The following is a 16,004-nucleotide window of genomic DNA, read 5'->3' on the forward strand; positions in this document are numbered from 1 at the left end:
ATTACTGGTCTTGGAGAACCAGAATCAAGCGATTACGCTGCAACGAAGAAATATGTTCATGATAGCAACATTCCGATGATGAACTTGTTAATCACAATCAACGATGATATGACCAAATTTCGATCTGAATATTCCAATTATGTACAAATATTTTTAAATTTTCGTAGAAACATAAATAGAGCCATTAATGAATTTTTTGGAAGTCCACCGTACATCGACATGAAACTCTCTGACATAAAATAATTACACACCATGTAGTTTATATGGTAACATCTAGAGCAGCATTATGGTCACCACTCAAAACTTCATTAAACATCGCGCTGAGGTCACTCACCGGTATATATATATATATATATATATATATATATATATATATATATATATATATACATATATATATATATATATATACATATATATATATATATATACATATACATATATATATATATACATATATATATATATATATACATATATATATACATATATATATATATATATATATATATATATATATATATATATATATATACATACATATATATATACATATATATATACATATATATATACATATATATATATACATATATATATATATATATATATATATATATATATATATATATATATATATATATATATATATATATATATATATATATATATATATATATATATATATATATATATATATATATATATATATATATATATATATATATATATATATATATATATATATATATATATATATATATATATATATATATATATATATATATATATATATATATATATATATATATATATATATATATATATATTCAATACTTGGTACTACAGCATATACAGTAACTATTACAATTTCACAAAGTTTTCTACCAAACTGGATCCTCTGGATAGATATTAGTTATGTTGGATCAAAACGACCAGGGAATATTCGTAGTGGAACCCGAAGAAAAAAGTAACCCCGTGTTGTATTACTGGAGTCTTGAATTAAATGCTAAACTACCACCTTACTCAAAATACAACGAGCTTCCGAATCAACGATTAACGTGCAGCGCAACATTACAGATATAACCAAATACGTGAATAGCAAACAAAACTAAAAAATATCGTTGACGATTATACAGTAAAAGTAAAAAAATATCGCAGACGTGTAGTTGTCGTTGATATAATTTTTATTCGGCGTCTGCTATTATTTCTGGAACTGGTGCATTATTATCAACAATAACACCATTGCTAGTGATGGCACTAGCAGTTGTAATGATTTGTGTTTCAGCTGCAACAACAATTGCTGGCCTTCTTAAGATCATCGCACAAAAATATGTAAATGCAAAAACTACATGAGCAAACAGTACAACTGTGTGCAGCAACGTTAGCACACTCCAAATTATCGTCGTTATTATCAGCAAGCCTTATTAATTGGAAAATATTGCATTTTGAGTTCACGGAGATGATTACAATTTACAAAGAAGTAATGAGTATGATAGAATCCGCGCAAGATTTAGAAAATGAGGATTTAAATAATAATGTCAACTCCGAATGAATTAGGTCAACAAATTGTTGTTAATACAAATCAGTCAAAAACTATGATGATATTAGTGAGCTCAACTAATCCTGAATTTAGTGTTAACTTTCCAACTGCAGTTCCAGCGAAAGAGAAAGCGCTCATACAATTGCGAGTATATTGCAGCTGGCCAAATATCAGATCAAAATCATTTGGTGGATTGTCAGCAAAAGATTCGCTTGTATTTTTATATAAAAATAAAGATGATGGAACTCCTGATTGGCAAGTTATCAGAATTCCCACAGATAATTGTCAGATTGAACAAATCAATGATGAATTTCAGCGTAGAATCAAAAAAAGCTATCACTGTTCATGAACCAACGTTATCAGCTGCTATATAAATAAATTCACCAGATTACGTTGTAGATATTTATCAGTCATAAATCAGATCACTGTTGTGACGGCCTGAAATGGCACTAGAGTATAAAGGACCACCAAAAAATGATTTCTCTTTTAACGAAAAAAATTATAAATGAAAGACACTATCGAGAAGAAGATACTCCATTACACCCTTTAAATCGCGTTTTATGTGCTGTGCATTTTGTTAATGGAAAAATATTCAAATCATTATCTAATAAAATTAGATATGAACATGCAATTACATCTGCAACACTAGAAAGGTTATTTAAAAATTATATTCTGAAGTATCCTAATGACAATAGAAGAAACAAATTCATTAAAACAATACAACATATAAATCATATTACATTAGACCTTGAGCACATTAATCAAACAACTGTCGATATCATGAAAAGTAATGCAAGAATTTCATCACCAGAAAAAATATTTAGTTATAAAGAAATATTTCTGAATCATTAAAAAATAATAGAAGCATTTATAATACCAGAAATTGAAACTGGCGAACTAAAAATAAGTATCAATGATGTTATCAATGAACATGTTCCACAAATCGTTCATTCTTGGAGAAAAATAGCCCCACCATCAAATATTTTCAAAATAACAATGATCCATACGGTAGTGGCAGATATATTTCAACGGGAATTGTAAATATCACATCAACAATCGCAGTCAATTCAATCTTGTATGTGATGCAATTGATGGCAGCAATTGATGGCAGCTATTAAATAGATCTTGAAAAATCAAGTCAGGCTCAGTAAGGATATATTTTATATACATTTACTCCTCAAGTACCTCCTGGATATTTGATCGTACAAGAACCAAATTATCGTACGTATCTTTGTTGTCATAGTCCGTTATCATCAAAAATAAATTTCAAACTTACAGATCAATCCTGACATTTAATTTATTTAAGAAATGACAATCTGAAAAATGATCTCTACGAAAAATCTTCACAATTCCATGGGTATATTCAAATAATTTTTTTAAAAAATTGCACAAATAAAAATTTTATTTTTTTATTTCTCAGGCAGAATAAAGTCAAAGGATACTTAACCACGACCCCAGTTTCAATAAACGAACTATTACCAGCTTTTGATTCGACTGGATTCCCTTGTATCGAGTCATTTAAGTTTGTTGAAAATCTTCATCCGATTTGTTATGTCTGTTTTCGCAAACGTTTTTCAGAAAAAATGTGAACACCAACAGGATTATTACGATATATGATCGATGTGAAAATACTGATATCGTTGATTGTCAGTGAAGCAATTATATCGTATCGTCCGCAGAAACATTTTTGGTTTCCACAGCATAAGAAATATTCTGATTATGAAAATCCTGATGTGACTGATTTTGAGAATAAGATCGCAAAATATCTTGGCAGAAAAATAACCGGTAAATTTACCCAAGGAGGATCATGTAATCATAAACGAAATTGTACAAGATTGATGATAGATTATGCTGAACTAGATTTTACAATTACTGATACAACGAATAGAAACACATTTATAAGTCGCAGTAATGTTCTCCGACTGAACTATTTAGGTACAATCATGAATTATATTGATGGTGAGTCACCATAGTTTACTCATTTAAGATCTTCAATGCTTGCTTACGTCTCGATAAATATATTATCAATGATAAATAATGTTGCTGAGTTTGCTGTAAGAGTCGTTATCGATTCGTTTTAAATCAATAAAAAATACAGGATTGCTAGAATAACTACATATTGGCATTAATGCATCATTGGGTGAGTGGAGAATAAAACGAGAAAATGCCCTTAATTATTCTGAATCCGCTACGTTGAAACTAAAGATGTTTATTACCGAAAAAATCAAATGTTAAAATTTTCATCTGCGCCATCTGTATTTGATCCTGTAGCTAGACATAAAATAGTTTATCTCAATGGGCCTGATAGTTGTGGTTAAACAATTCGTGTTGTTAAATTATTATTGTTGTTATTGTAGTATTTAACGCATTTTTCAGCACAAGATAGGCTATACATGGCGGCCAGTATAACTGGTGGAGGAAGTACCTGGCAAACCCCGGGAAGAACCAACGACCCACGAGAAGCTACTGGCAGGCTTTCTCACATACCCATGTTAGCCGAGTCTGAGACTCGAACCCACCCAGACAGTGGGGAGATGGCAGTGATCCGGAACGATAAGCGCTTTAGACCACTCGACCATTCGGGGCCCCAAACTATTCTTGAAAAGTTGTTCAGAAATAGTTGTATTAACAACTACACACATAATCGCAAGAAAAATGAGAGAAAGAAATATTAAATCACGAACTTATCACAAATTCTTTCGTTGAAAGGGAAATAAATGGACTACTGGTTGAATGGAAGAGAAATATATTCCAAGGATATTTGGGCTGAAATATGCACTGTTTCATTAGAAACGTTAAAAGTACTTCTTGATTGGTCATTGACAAAATATACTGCTGTAATAATGTCTGGTGATCATGGTCAACAACCACATTTTGTTGGATTGTCTCCACATAAATGGTTAAAGAATTGTGTAGATCATTATGAAGAAATTATCTGATGATCATAGAGCACTTGATCCTGAATTTTAGAAATTAATCAGACTACAACCGAATAAATTTCTGCGTGAAATAATAACAGCGACTGCTATTAACAATTTTGAAATGTATGGGCTCCAAATGATTTGATGTTTGCAAGTAGAAAGATAATTCGTGATACACTTCAACAACAATCATTTATGTTACATAAAGAATTGTTTTAGATCTAACATTACCATTGCGTTATCGACCACCAGATACCCGAGGACAGACTATCGACGTTGATATACCAGGATCGTCAGAAAAACAAAATATTGTATTAAATTATATTGTTTTAGTTCATGTCAGTGTTGTTGAGAGCTTAGGAACTATGGAAAAAACTCCTTGGACGTTAAGATACGCATTGAAAATTGATTCATCACAAGGATTAACACTCTCCGATACAAATGTTTGGATCGTAGATGATATTATCGAATGGTCAGATTTAGTTTATCTCGCAGTCTCTCGAGTCGGAAGATTATCTCTGCTGCGGAGTATTGCCATAGACTTCACAGAAAATAGTAATCAAATTCAGGAAACTTACACTGATACAGTAAGAAAGTAGTTAGCGATAAACAGTGTGACAAAAAAATAAGCGCGCCTTTGATCTTGATGTAGATCTTATCATGACATTGAAACAACAAGAGAATAATCATTGTGCGATCTATAACACAGTAATGTTTTGGCAGTATTCAAATAATAATCCAAGACAATTTACCGTAGAAATAATCTACAGTAGCTTTGGTCATACACGCGAAAATGTAATGCTGACCTGTCTTGAATGTAATCATGTCGAGATGATTGTTTACAAAAGTGAATGCGGTGATAATTATGCGTCTTCAGGAATTACTTGTAACTGTTTATGTACAAATCCACGTTGAGGAGCAGTTAAATCTAGTCTGTAGATTGCAGGTCTACCCGTGGATATTACCACGCTAGAAATTGTATGTGTCGCAATACTCCAAATAGGATCAGTCGCTCTTTTTTACCACCTTCAAGTTCATCAGTTTTATATCTAACATTCATATTGCCTAGCACTGATTGTTTTGAAGAGTCATGTTTTTGTATTGGTATGTGTTATTTTGTAATTGCGTTAATGGGTTTCATTGCAGTTGCTAAAGTAATTTCATTTTTTAACGAGCTATCACACTAGGTAATCTTGCAACAGATTTGCGAGATCTCATATCTTTCTGAATTATTTCCTTTGCATATTGATATCCAAATAACCGCTCAGCAAGTGTTTAATTAAATCGTTCAACAATTGCCTGGTCACGATGAATTGCGGTATGTGCTGGTCTAATTTTTTGACGTTATGTTTATTCATCAGAGATGATACTCCACCTACAAATTCCTTGCCAGGATCAACCTGTAGCAACTGTGGCCGTCGCAAAGGTCCTCGTTGATAAATATGTTCCCTACAGATACAACTTGAGATGCTGTTTTACTTGATAACGGCTCTGCTTCATTATATGTACTTACAACGTCAACGACAGTCAACGCGTATTTTTATGTATGTGATTGACATCTACGTGTTTTAATAGTATCATGTGGTAAGAAGAAAATATCTGCTTAATGAACTTCTTTAGGAGTGCTGACATCAAAATGTGCAAGCTAAATGCTATTAGGTGGTGGTAGATGAATTTGCCATATTGTATGTCCTGCAAACCATTTTTCAGCAACAGAACCTGTAAAATTTGCTGCATCAGGAACTTTGCTAATCGCTGTTCTACCCCTTCAATACCTCTTGGGCTGTAATAATCGATTCGATTATTTTATTAATCGATTGATTAATTACCGCCTTCTAGCACTAAGTTACCTTTCATCGCAGATCGTATCATCCAATTAGCTAATGATTCTCTAAAAGATTTTTTATGGAATTTAACGAGTGAATCAATTTCACATATGCAATATGTCGTTGTTGCAGATCTAGAATTTTATTAGCTACATCATGAACTTGACATGCTTGATCAATTGCATTTATTTGATACTCTCCAGGTCTTGGTTGATCTCGCTCGTCAAGTCGGATATCAAGTCGGGTTCCGGGACCACAATAATTATATCCTGGAAGATGTTTTTCTCCTGGGTATATAGCCCATGGAGTTCCTGGTAATTTTTCTAATGAAAAAGCGATATCAGCACATATTTTCATACGAGACGAAACAAATTTATATTTATTTGTACCACATTTTACATATTTACCTGAAAGTGCACGCTTTTTATTTTTTGTTATTATTGTTGTTAATCGACTTGTGGGGGTGGATACCCTGCATCGAACACAATATAAATCCATATAATTTATTATATTTGTATAACATGGATGTCATTGATTTCTCATTGACACAAAAGCAAGAGCCAGTCAATCATCATTCAGCGCTACGAATTTCTATCACAGCATTTGGTCTGGTAAAACGCAATTATTAATAGTTCTGATAATGAGATGGCTCAAATGGAATAAGTTGTATTTGGTAGCTCCGTCAGTTCATGATCAGAGATGTTACGAGGTGTTTAAAGATTTTAATAAAAATTCAAAATTGTTGGCCGAGGATGGTAATGATATTATAGATATTATCACCAATATTAATGAACCCCCACATGTAGATGACCTCGATGGATTTATTAATAATTTAGTTGTGTATGACGACGTAATGCTGGACAAACAATCAAATCCAGCTAGAATATTTTCTTGAGCCAGACATAAAAACACGGATGTGATTTATGTTACCCAGCGATATACACAAATATCAAAAGTGATCAGAGATAACTGCAATATTGTAGTTGTGCTTAATGGAGTTTATACACATACTCAATCACTTAGAAATATTCACCAGACTTGATGGAGTGGGGATATGGACATGATGAGGTTCAAAACCTTCTTTTCAAAAGCACACTCTACTCCATACGGATTTATAACAATGAATTTACGTGATCCTCGATCGCGATATCGTATAGGTCTTGATAAAATATTTGGTGGAGAAACTGATATAATAATGGTTTAATTACTCACACATTTATATCAGCAGAGAAGGTGCGACCACAAATAAGTGTCCTGACAGGTAAAGACAAATTTTTAAAAACACAAACGACAAAGATAATGTAACCCAATAAGAGAAAGTCTCGGTAAGTCAGAGGCTTCTGTTTGACGTTATAGTCCTTTTATTTTCATTTTTATAGAAAACTTTATTTTTTAAAATGGACCTTCCAGCAAGTGTTCTGTTCACCCTCTGCTGTTACTTTGAAGATGGGCCATGGGGTGGATATCTGAATGGTTTGCATGTCCTAACCCAGAAGAATATACGAAGGCTCTGGCCTATTTAAATTTATATTTTGAAACCCAGTAAATGTATGCATGCGTACAGATAGATATCTGATAGGAACATGCAAAACTTTTAATTTGTGAACGGGCAACACACATCTATTCACTCGTGATATAGCCCACATCGGAAGTATTTTGACACATGTATCTTAAATCGCACGTACGAATTATAGGAGATGCTGATTTCACAGTTTGAGAATTATATAATGTTATGTAAAACAATTCTCATCCCGGGGGAGGGGGGGTGCAACATAATACATATTCCAAGTTTTGAACGGGGAATGTAACAGTGCTGTCGAAGTATTAAAGACAGCAAAATGAAACTTGAAATGGTTTAAATATATTCAATACAGATATTAGCATGGCAGGTACTTTAACCGAATGAGATAGAATTACCCATTTATTATGATTGTACAGACAATATTTTTAGATGATAGTACTGATTGTATTTTTTCAGTGTCAACACTATAATAAAACAACACCGAACTAAAATGTGAACTGTATGTATCGACTATTAATCTCATTACTATGCGGTATATTTGCACAGTAAAATAGCAACACACTTAATTCATTAGGTTCGAAGGCAAATCAGTTGGTGGTAATGTAAAATATCGACTGTAATAAACATTGCCGGAGCATTTGCTCATGTTTTTGACATCAACAATATCCATTAGTGCTTCTATTATCCAAAAATAATTATCGGTATGGCCTACTAAAACTTGTCAGCATGTATAAAACTTAGGATGATTAATGGAAGTTTGCATTAGCCACATCAAAAAAATTTAAATGTCCGTTCATGTCTACAATGGCCTCTTTTCGACTTTTACCATCACACATAAATTTACCATTACAACTTCAAACATAAATTTGTTCATACAGTGCTAATACTTTTCAAGGCATAGAAGGCACTGTCTTATTCAGCAAAGAGTCAACCTTGAATCGGAAATTTAAACTTTATTATACATTACTGGGTGCGCTTGCTGCAAGTATGTCTGTACAAAATGTTAGATTTGCTCCGGTACACTTTAAACTTAATCTTCTAATTTTGGTTTATGTCGTTGGAGATACAAATGGGGACGTTCGCAGCACGATATTTAAGAAATTAGAAACTTATCGTATAAACAACATTTTTAAAACAGTGAGTTTTTATACGGAATTACAATGTTGTGCTCAATGTTTAGAAGAAGATGGCTGTGTTTCTACAAATGTCAGAACGAACTCTACTGGTCAAACTTGCAATCTCAACTGGATGTCACCTCTTGAAGCAAATGTTTCCATTGAAAAATCTGCAAACTGGAGTGTGTTTTACATGGATAATGGTAAGTTTTAATACCGCATATTTACATCAACAAATCTACCTGAGTGGTTCAAATATTATTGTAACCCTTATTATAATGCAATATTTAAGTTTTTAATATTTAAATGAGCTGTTAAATATTCCTAGCTCATTCTTCCCTTTCGATTCTGTCTAACGTGGACTAAGATAACACTGAGGACAGTATTCTTGCACGAGGACACATATAGGCAGGCAATAGCACGCATCTCACGAACCTACAAAATACATAATGCATATATACAATTTCAGCTCCCTGGAAATTGGTATTCCGTTTAACATCTGGTGGAGGTACGGACCCTTACCAAGCCTATACGACTGGGGTAGGAACTGACAACAGCGACGACTGCATGATGCTTTATCCTCCGCAATGCACAAGCTATTACCGCCATGAGATTCTGGATGCATGGGAAAAATGGAATGTAGATCAGGTAACCCTACCAAGAAATTTTGGTATATCTCGGCTTTAGCTTTGCAGAGGTCTGCATGCGTTTCAACCCTCTGAGTCTGCCGTCACAGTGAATTAATTCATCGACTAAGTTTATGGCTTCCTAGATCGTTAGCAGCCATGCGAGAACAAGCATGGGACCTTACGTTAGCAGGAATTAACACAACTTCATATTTTGTCTTTCATCTCAACTTGATTTTCAGTGTGAAGTAGGTTCAGCCGTATCGCAACTATAGAAGTATCGGAACCTGTTGAGCTTTTACATTGTATAATGCTCGTGGATAAATCAGACATGGTTTGTCGTATTAATTTTTCCTTGACCCAGATTTCAGTATATTTTGTGAAATACATATAATCTGACCGTGCATCGATTGAGAGGTAGGTTTCACACAGATGTTATAAATGATACTCTCATAAGTCAGAAAGAATCAGAGATTTTCTGGCAAATAACACACTTGTTCTTGTAGTCTATTGAGACATTACCCTCTTAATTTGACTTGTTCTTGTAGCCTATTGAGACATTACCCTGTTAATTATGACTTGTTCTTGTAGTCTATTGAGACATTACCCTATTCATTTTGACTTGTTCTTGTAGTCTATTGAGACATTACCCTATTAATTTTGACTTGTTCTTGTAGTCTATTGAGACATTACCCTATTCATTTGGACTCCTGTGGATACATTTCTATCTCATCGAAACGGTGCTGCTCTCTTTCTGTGCCTCTCCAGAAAACATCCGAAACATCTGATTGATTGCAACGCTTTATAACAATTAATACCCCATTAGGAATTATACTCGAAGTCTGACAGACATGCTTTGCAATTAAACCTCGTCAATGCGCTGCCTTGCTACGTTTGAATAACTAGGCTAACTGCTACATACAACATGTGTATGTTTTCTCTTAACACATGGTGCACTTATTTCAACCTGGTCATTTGCCTTTCATTACTTGTGACAAGGTATATGTTTTTACTTCTGCCATATTCAATTCTCTGTCGTGTATTTTATTTTGCGTAGACAATACCATTTAAGTAACAAACGCACTTTTTTCTGTTTTAGCGACCGACGTCAATATACATCTGTCGGTCTGTCTCTGTCTCTCTGTCTCTCTCTCTCTGTGTCTCTCTCTCTCCCAGGACCAATCTATACACTACATTTCTCATTCACATAAAGAACATGAGTCTAAAACTAAACAGTATATATGGAAGAAACCACTTAACTATATGACTAACTTAAACATAGCTGTCACAAAGTATATTGTCTAATCCTAGCACATATTCAATGTTTAAATTCAGTGCCTTGTAATTATATAACATGCACATTGCTTGCATTAATACATACAGGACGTGCTTTTGCTTGACGTAATCGCTCTACTTCGTATGTTTAATACTATATTCGTTTAAAAGCTGCCAGAATACTTTGTTCGAGAAAGTATTCAAATTTGAAGCAGTTTCGTATGGGATGAGTAGATAGGCTCATGCGTGCAGCGCAATGTTCCAAGTCTGTTAACAAAGATTTAAACTATCATACAAATGTTTCGAAATAAAGTAAACGATTGAAAACCACATTTTCAATTTTGGAAGAGAGCCCAAAAAAAATGTATGTATAACAAAATCCGTGGTGGTGATGCAAAATGGCATTATTGATGTTTTATATCTCTTCATGCAAACAGAAATAAAATGAAATTAGGTGTCATAGATTTGAAGTATTGTATTTATCAAACTCGCATATTTGCATAGTGATACAGTGGTTTTTGAACTGATTGTAGCACTTCACATTACACCTACCTCCCAGCATAATATTGATACGTCTCGTCTCGATGTAATCTTCGTGCAGTTTGTTTTTTCTCTCATTGCAAAACATTTAGCCCACCACGTCCATCATTTGTCAAGGCAACTACTGTGTTGTATTTATTTTGTCTTTATTTAGTAAATAAGTAGGCAAGTTTTTGAAACGACTGTATTTATTATTGCTTTTTATATTCATGATGAACTATAGCGGGTTAACGTTTTTCCCTCTACCAATACAAATTCAGTATAATAAACAGCATATTGCTATGTCTTTCTTCTCATGTTTATTTGCATCCTAAAATAGATCGGCAACCACAATGACAATGAATCTTTCTACTACGGACCACATTACTAAATTCAGAAGCAGCAAGACTAACTGTATCTATGGAAAAGAATAGTATATAAACTCAGGAGCTAATACCGTTTATTAATTGTGAATATTTGTGGTGTTTTTAAAAAATACAAAGTGGAGGAGGATACCAGTTTGAATAGGAACAAAAATGACGGCATTTTTCACATTTTCATTATTTGTTTCCTCATGAACAAGAGTAACAATGTGCAGAAAAGTTACCATAGCTTGCATGCATAGTACACACAATATAGAGCTCAGAGAGAGAGAGAGAGAGAGAGAGAGAGAGAGATACTAACAGACAGACAAAGATGGGATATCAAAGTTTGAAGGACCGTTCCTTAAACTGTTGCAAAAACAAAAGGAAAGATATCCAATCCCCATAATCATATTCGAGTACAATAAGACAAATTGAAGATTTTGTTCACTATATACGCATGTTTTATCTTAGTATCTGCAGAGAAACAAATATGTTAAAGTTTAGTGGAAAATAATTACAACTCAATTCATCAAATTACAAATTCGTTCAATATAAAATATGTCATTAAACCATAGTAGGTGTATTGATATTTTTAACAAATGTAATTTGGTTTCAATACAAATATAGAACAATTATATATGATATAGTAACTGAAATGTCTGTAGTGTCACTATAGAAATTATCGTTTCCATCAATTTATATAAATCAATTAATTAGTGGCAATGGATTCGTCACCTATTTACATTATAGCATAAAGGCGACACAGTTCCATTCACTATCCCAATTCCTTGTGACTTCGTCGATACAAACCGCATATGTAACGCGACACATTTTTTCTTCTTTAATTGATACAAATATGTGGAAAATCATATTATTTGACATTATATGAACATATAGGAGTAACATCGTTCAGCTATTCGTCTGTTACGCTGAATGTTTCACCATCTTTTCTTTTTTTTCAATTTTTATACATTGTGCAATCCATCCCAATGTCTTACATGTGCGTAGTAAAGCATTAGTGTTGTGTTATGTTTGTTTTTTTTTTTTTTTTTGTTTTTTGTTATAAGAAATTCAATGAATGTTTCCATTGGTTTGGCTTAGCAATAATGGCATGCACTTCCAAATCGTATTATTCCTGAAAAGCTTTTCATTCTTACCACCAGGTAAAGTTTGCTCTGTATAATAACCATACTGAGGCCGCTTACATCATATTTAATGGCACTGGAAGTAATAGGGAATCTTGGTTTTCAAGGGAACGAATACTTGAGTCGAGCTGGATGGATATTATGGGAGCCAGTCAGCTGTTATACTTTTCTATAAAAGGGTAATTTCAAATTTATCTAACAATATGTTAGAATGTCTTTCAATCTTTTTATTACAACAACTAGCTTAATTTACCTCCTCATTATACAGACCAGTCTGATAGTGACCGTCAGCAATATCTTTATATATATTCAAACCAGTTTTGCTTCTTATGGCAGCGGAAGGTTTAGGTATATCAGAATCTTAATTGTTTTGGACGTTTGGACGGACTATTTTTTCATTTTCAATGACCATTTTTACAGTTTGACATGGCTGAATCAAAAGCAAATCCAAAAATAATTTGAATGAAGTATAAACACAGAGATTACTGTGAAATCTTTTTCTTTTGACAGTTAAACTGACTAATGTATTTTCGTTCACATTTTCTGGCTTAGGATTTTCAATTTTGTTACTCTTCTAGTGATTTTAATCTTGGACGCCATTTTTTCATTCACGAATACTATGGAGGTTGTCCTGGCGACAGAGGATGGACAGTGACAGTCTCGGGAACACGTCGTTACTGTTCATTTGATATACACCCTTCATACCCAGGCATTGTTTATGCGAGAAATGGAACTAAATCAACTTACACCTCAGCAGGTAAGAATTGAATTACATGTTCTTCGTCCAAGACTTGTTTCACACATATTCATCAAGCATTTGTCTCGCACTTTCCGATAATCCTAAAGTTTAATGCCAATACTAAGACAATAAATGGACGCTTATTATATATTACCTAGAAATGCAAAAGTGATTAAAATCTTAAAATCACAATTTATTTTATGAGTGATAACGTAAGTGACAAAGGTAAATGTATGCATAAAGATGAAGGCCATATATGCAACAATGTGTAAGACACTGTGTTGCTTATAAGTGAAAATAATCAAAGGAGGAAGAAATAAATCCAATGGGTACCCATTCTTCGTAGAACTATTTTTCATGTTGTTGATATCAAATGTGACTGTACTCATCAAATGTAATGACTGACATATGTGATCACTGTCCCGTATTGTTGACGATGACTAGGAGTACCCACCCAGAAGAATTTACCATTTAGCGATGACGCGAAAGGGGTCACTTTCGCACATGCGTTTTATCCAGTCCAGTATATAGACAACCATAATATTTTCAATCCAACTTGCCATAGTAAGTATGATCGCTGGGTAAATGTAGCTCAATATGTATCAGAACATTTTTCACGAGTTATCTCCCTTAAAACTACTTGCTAACATTCCAAAAACAATTTCCACAAATCGTCTTTGGAGTGGCTCTCGCTTGTCCAATCAAAAGCCAAAAAGCGTCCAGTGTATGTGTGCAGTCAATACAAACTTCCTATCTATGTAAAAATTATGGTCATTGAACATAAAGTATTATCAGTTTTTTAAAGAAAGTTAGTGTCTTCTCTTTTTCGGTGAAGAATGTTCCTTTAAAGGTATTGCTTTGTAGCTTTCACGTGACCACTCCACCTCTTTTAATTTCGCATGGAAATGTTAGAATATATATCTTCACCTGAAAAGATTTTATATAATCTCAGACAATTTTAGATATAACTACTCTATACAGTATAACATATAAATAGAATCACTGGAAACTATAGTGTATACAAATTTGGTCATGTTGGAGAATTTGCTCAGATTAAATTAATATTCATTGTTATTCTAAAATTTCATACTAAAATAGTTTAACCATATTATATTCAATCATGATTGACGAATGTTATGTACTTTAAATGTCATCAGTATACTTTCAGATGACATCGTGGATTGCTAAGGACATTGACATGTACTAAAAACTTAATTTTGTAAAGGAAAGAGGATGTCGTGGTTATCGTAAAAAAGTATGGGGAAATTCAAGTTTGTTTTCAACACGCGTTGTAAAGTTAATGAAGTGTTACCTAGGAATAACATTCCATAAAATGATCATGTCAGATGTTCAGGAGGGTCATGTCAAAAGGAACTGGAACATATTAAACGCTTAAAATGCCAACTTTTATTCCAGAAATATCAGGTCATTTATCATGATTATGACAAGCCAATCCGAAAGTATTCTTCATGTCCTTCACCTTGATCTACTCTGTGTGTGTGTGTGTGTGTGTGTGTGTGTGTGTGTGGTTCAAATACTGACATGCATGTTTGTATAATGCGTACATTATATGAAAGCGACAGGAAGCTGGTAAATGGCACAAGAAACTTATGTACGCGTAGTTACAATACAAATTTGTTGATAAATACATGAAGTCATATTTTTATGATGTTTGTTTTGAGTGAAGATTCATATGTTTGTATTTATGTTTATATTGTATGGTATCTAGTTCAAATTCACCTCCGTAAATGTGTTAGCCGTCTTCATTTAGAATAAGATTATATATTTATTCACCTTTTTATTTATTTTCAGGATATGGCATTGCAGATGTATTGGTCATCTACGTTAAGTTGAAATAAATAAAGGACATGAAATAATAACATCAGAAAAATGAAAACACGTGGAATTCTTGATTCAAAATTGTATCATGTTAATGTAAAATCTGTTACAAATTGATTGTATTGTCCGCTATGGGATGTATATATTGATAAGCCTCTGCACTCCCTTTATTTGTCTAAAAGATATAATTCCCTGGGTAAAATATATGATATATTATTATATACTCCTTTTCTTCTCCGTTAACTTTACAGTGTCAGAATTGTGCAGTATTTTACGATATTGCACGCACGTGTTCGACACGTGTGCCTATAGGAACTACTTCGTAAACAAACCATGTACACTCATGTAGTAGACATAAGGTTTCAGTTTATTAGATTTGTTTGTGGATGAACTAAAACATATGTTTCGTGTATTTGAAAGTAAAGATGATAAATTGATATGGACTGAGTCACAAGTGAGAATACCATTCTGATCATTTAAACAGTTATTTAGGAGAAATGCTCCTAACATTTCGTTAATGGAACTGTACAGGCTATGACCAGTGATCTATAGAGAATATAAAATAGCAT

At 33.1% G+C, this 16,004-nt stretch overlaps 1 protein-coding gene across 1 annotated transcript; it reads left to right on the forward strand.

Annotated features, from left to right (window-relative positions):
• Window positions 1-8,998: 8,998 nt before the first annotated feature.
• LOC149808467 (uncharacterized) lies at window positions 8,999-15,455 on the forward strand. The gene is made up of 4 exons (XM_089969059.1): window positions 8,999-9,130; window positions 12,876-13,036; window positions 13,436-13,614; window positions 15,409-15,455. The coding sequence occupies exons 1-4, from the start codon at window positions 8,999-9,001 to the stop codon at window positions 15,453-15,455; spliced, it is 519 nt and encodes a 172-aa protein (XP_089825185.1).
• The last annotated feature ends 549 nt before the right edge of the window (window positions 15,456-16,004 follow it).

The sequence above is a fragment of the Sinohyriopsis cumingii genome, chromosome 1 (assembly GCF_028554795.1).
Source record: "Sinohyriopsis cumingii isolate HCF-2022 chromosome 1, ASM2855479v2, whole genome shotgun sequence".
Taxonomy (NCBI): domain Eukaryota; kingdom Metazoa; phylum Mollusca; class Bivalvia; order Unionida; family Unionidae; genus Sinohyriopsis; species Sinohyriopsis cumingii.

Excerpts from the sequence above, each read along its gene's own strand:
- LOC149808467 (XM_089969059.1), top strand. The coding sequence starts at position 8,999 with ATGGCTGTGTTTCTACAAATGTCAGAACGAACTCTACTGGTCAAACTT. Across the intron at positions 9,131-12,875 it reads TGTGTTTTACATGGATAATG|GTAAAGTTTGCTCTGTATAA; the intron begins GTAAGTTTTAAT and ends TCTTACCACCAG. Across the intron at positions 13,615-15,408 it reads ATCAACTTACACCTCAGCAG|GATATGGCATTGCAGATGTA; the intron begins GTAAGAATTGAA and ends ATTTATTTTCAG.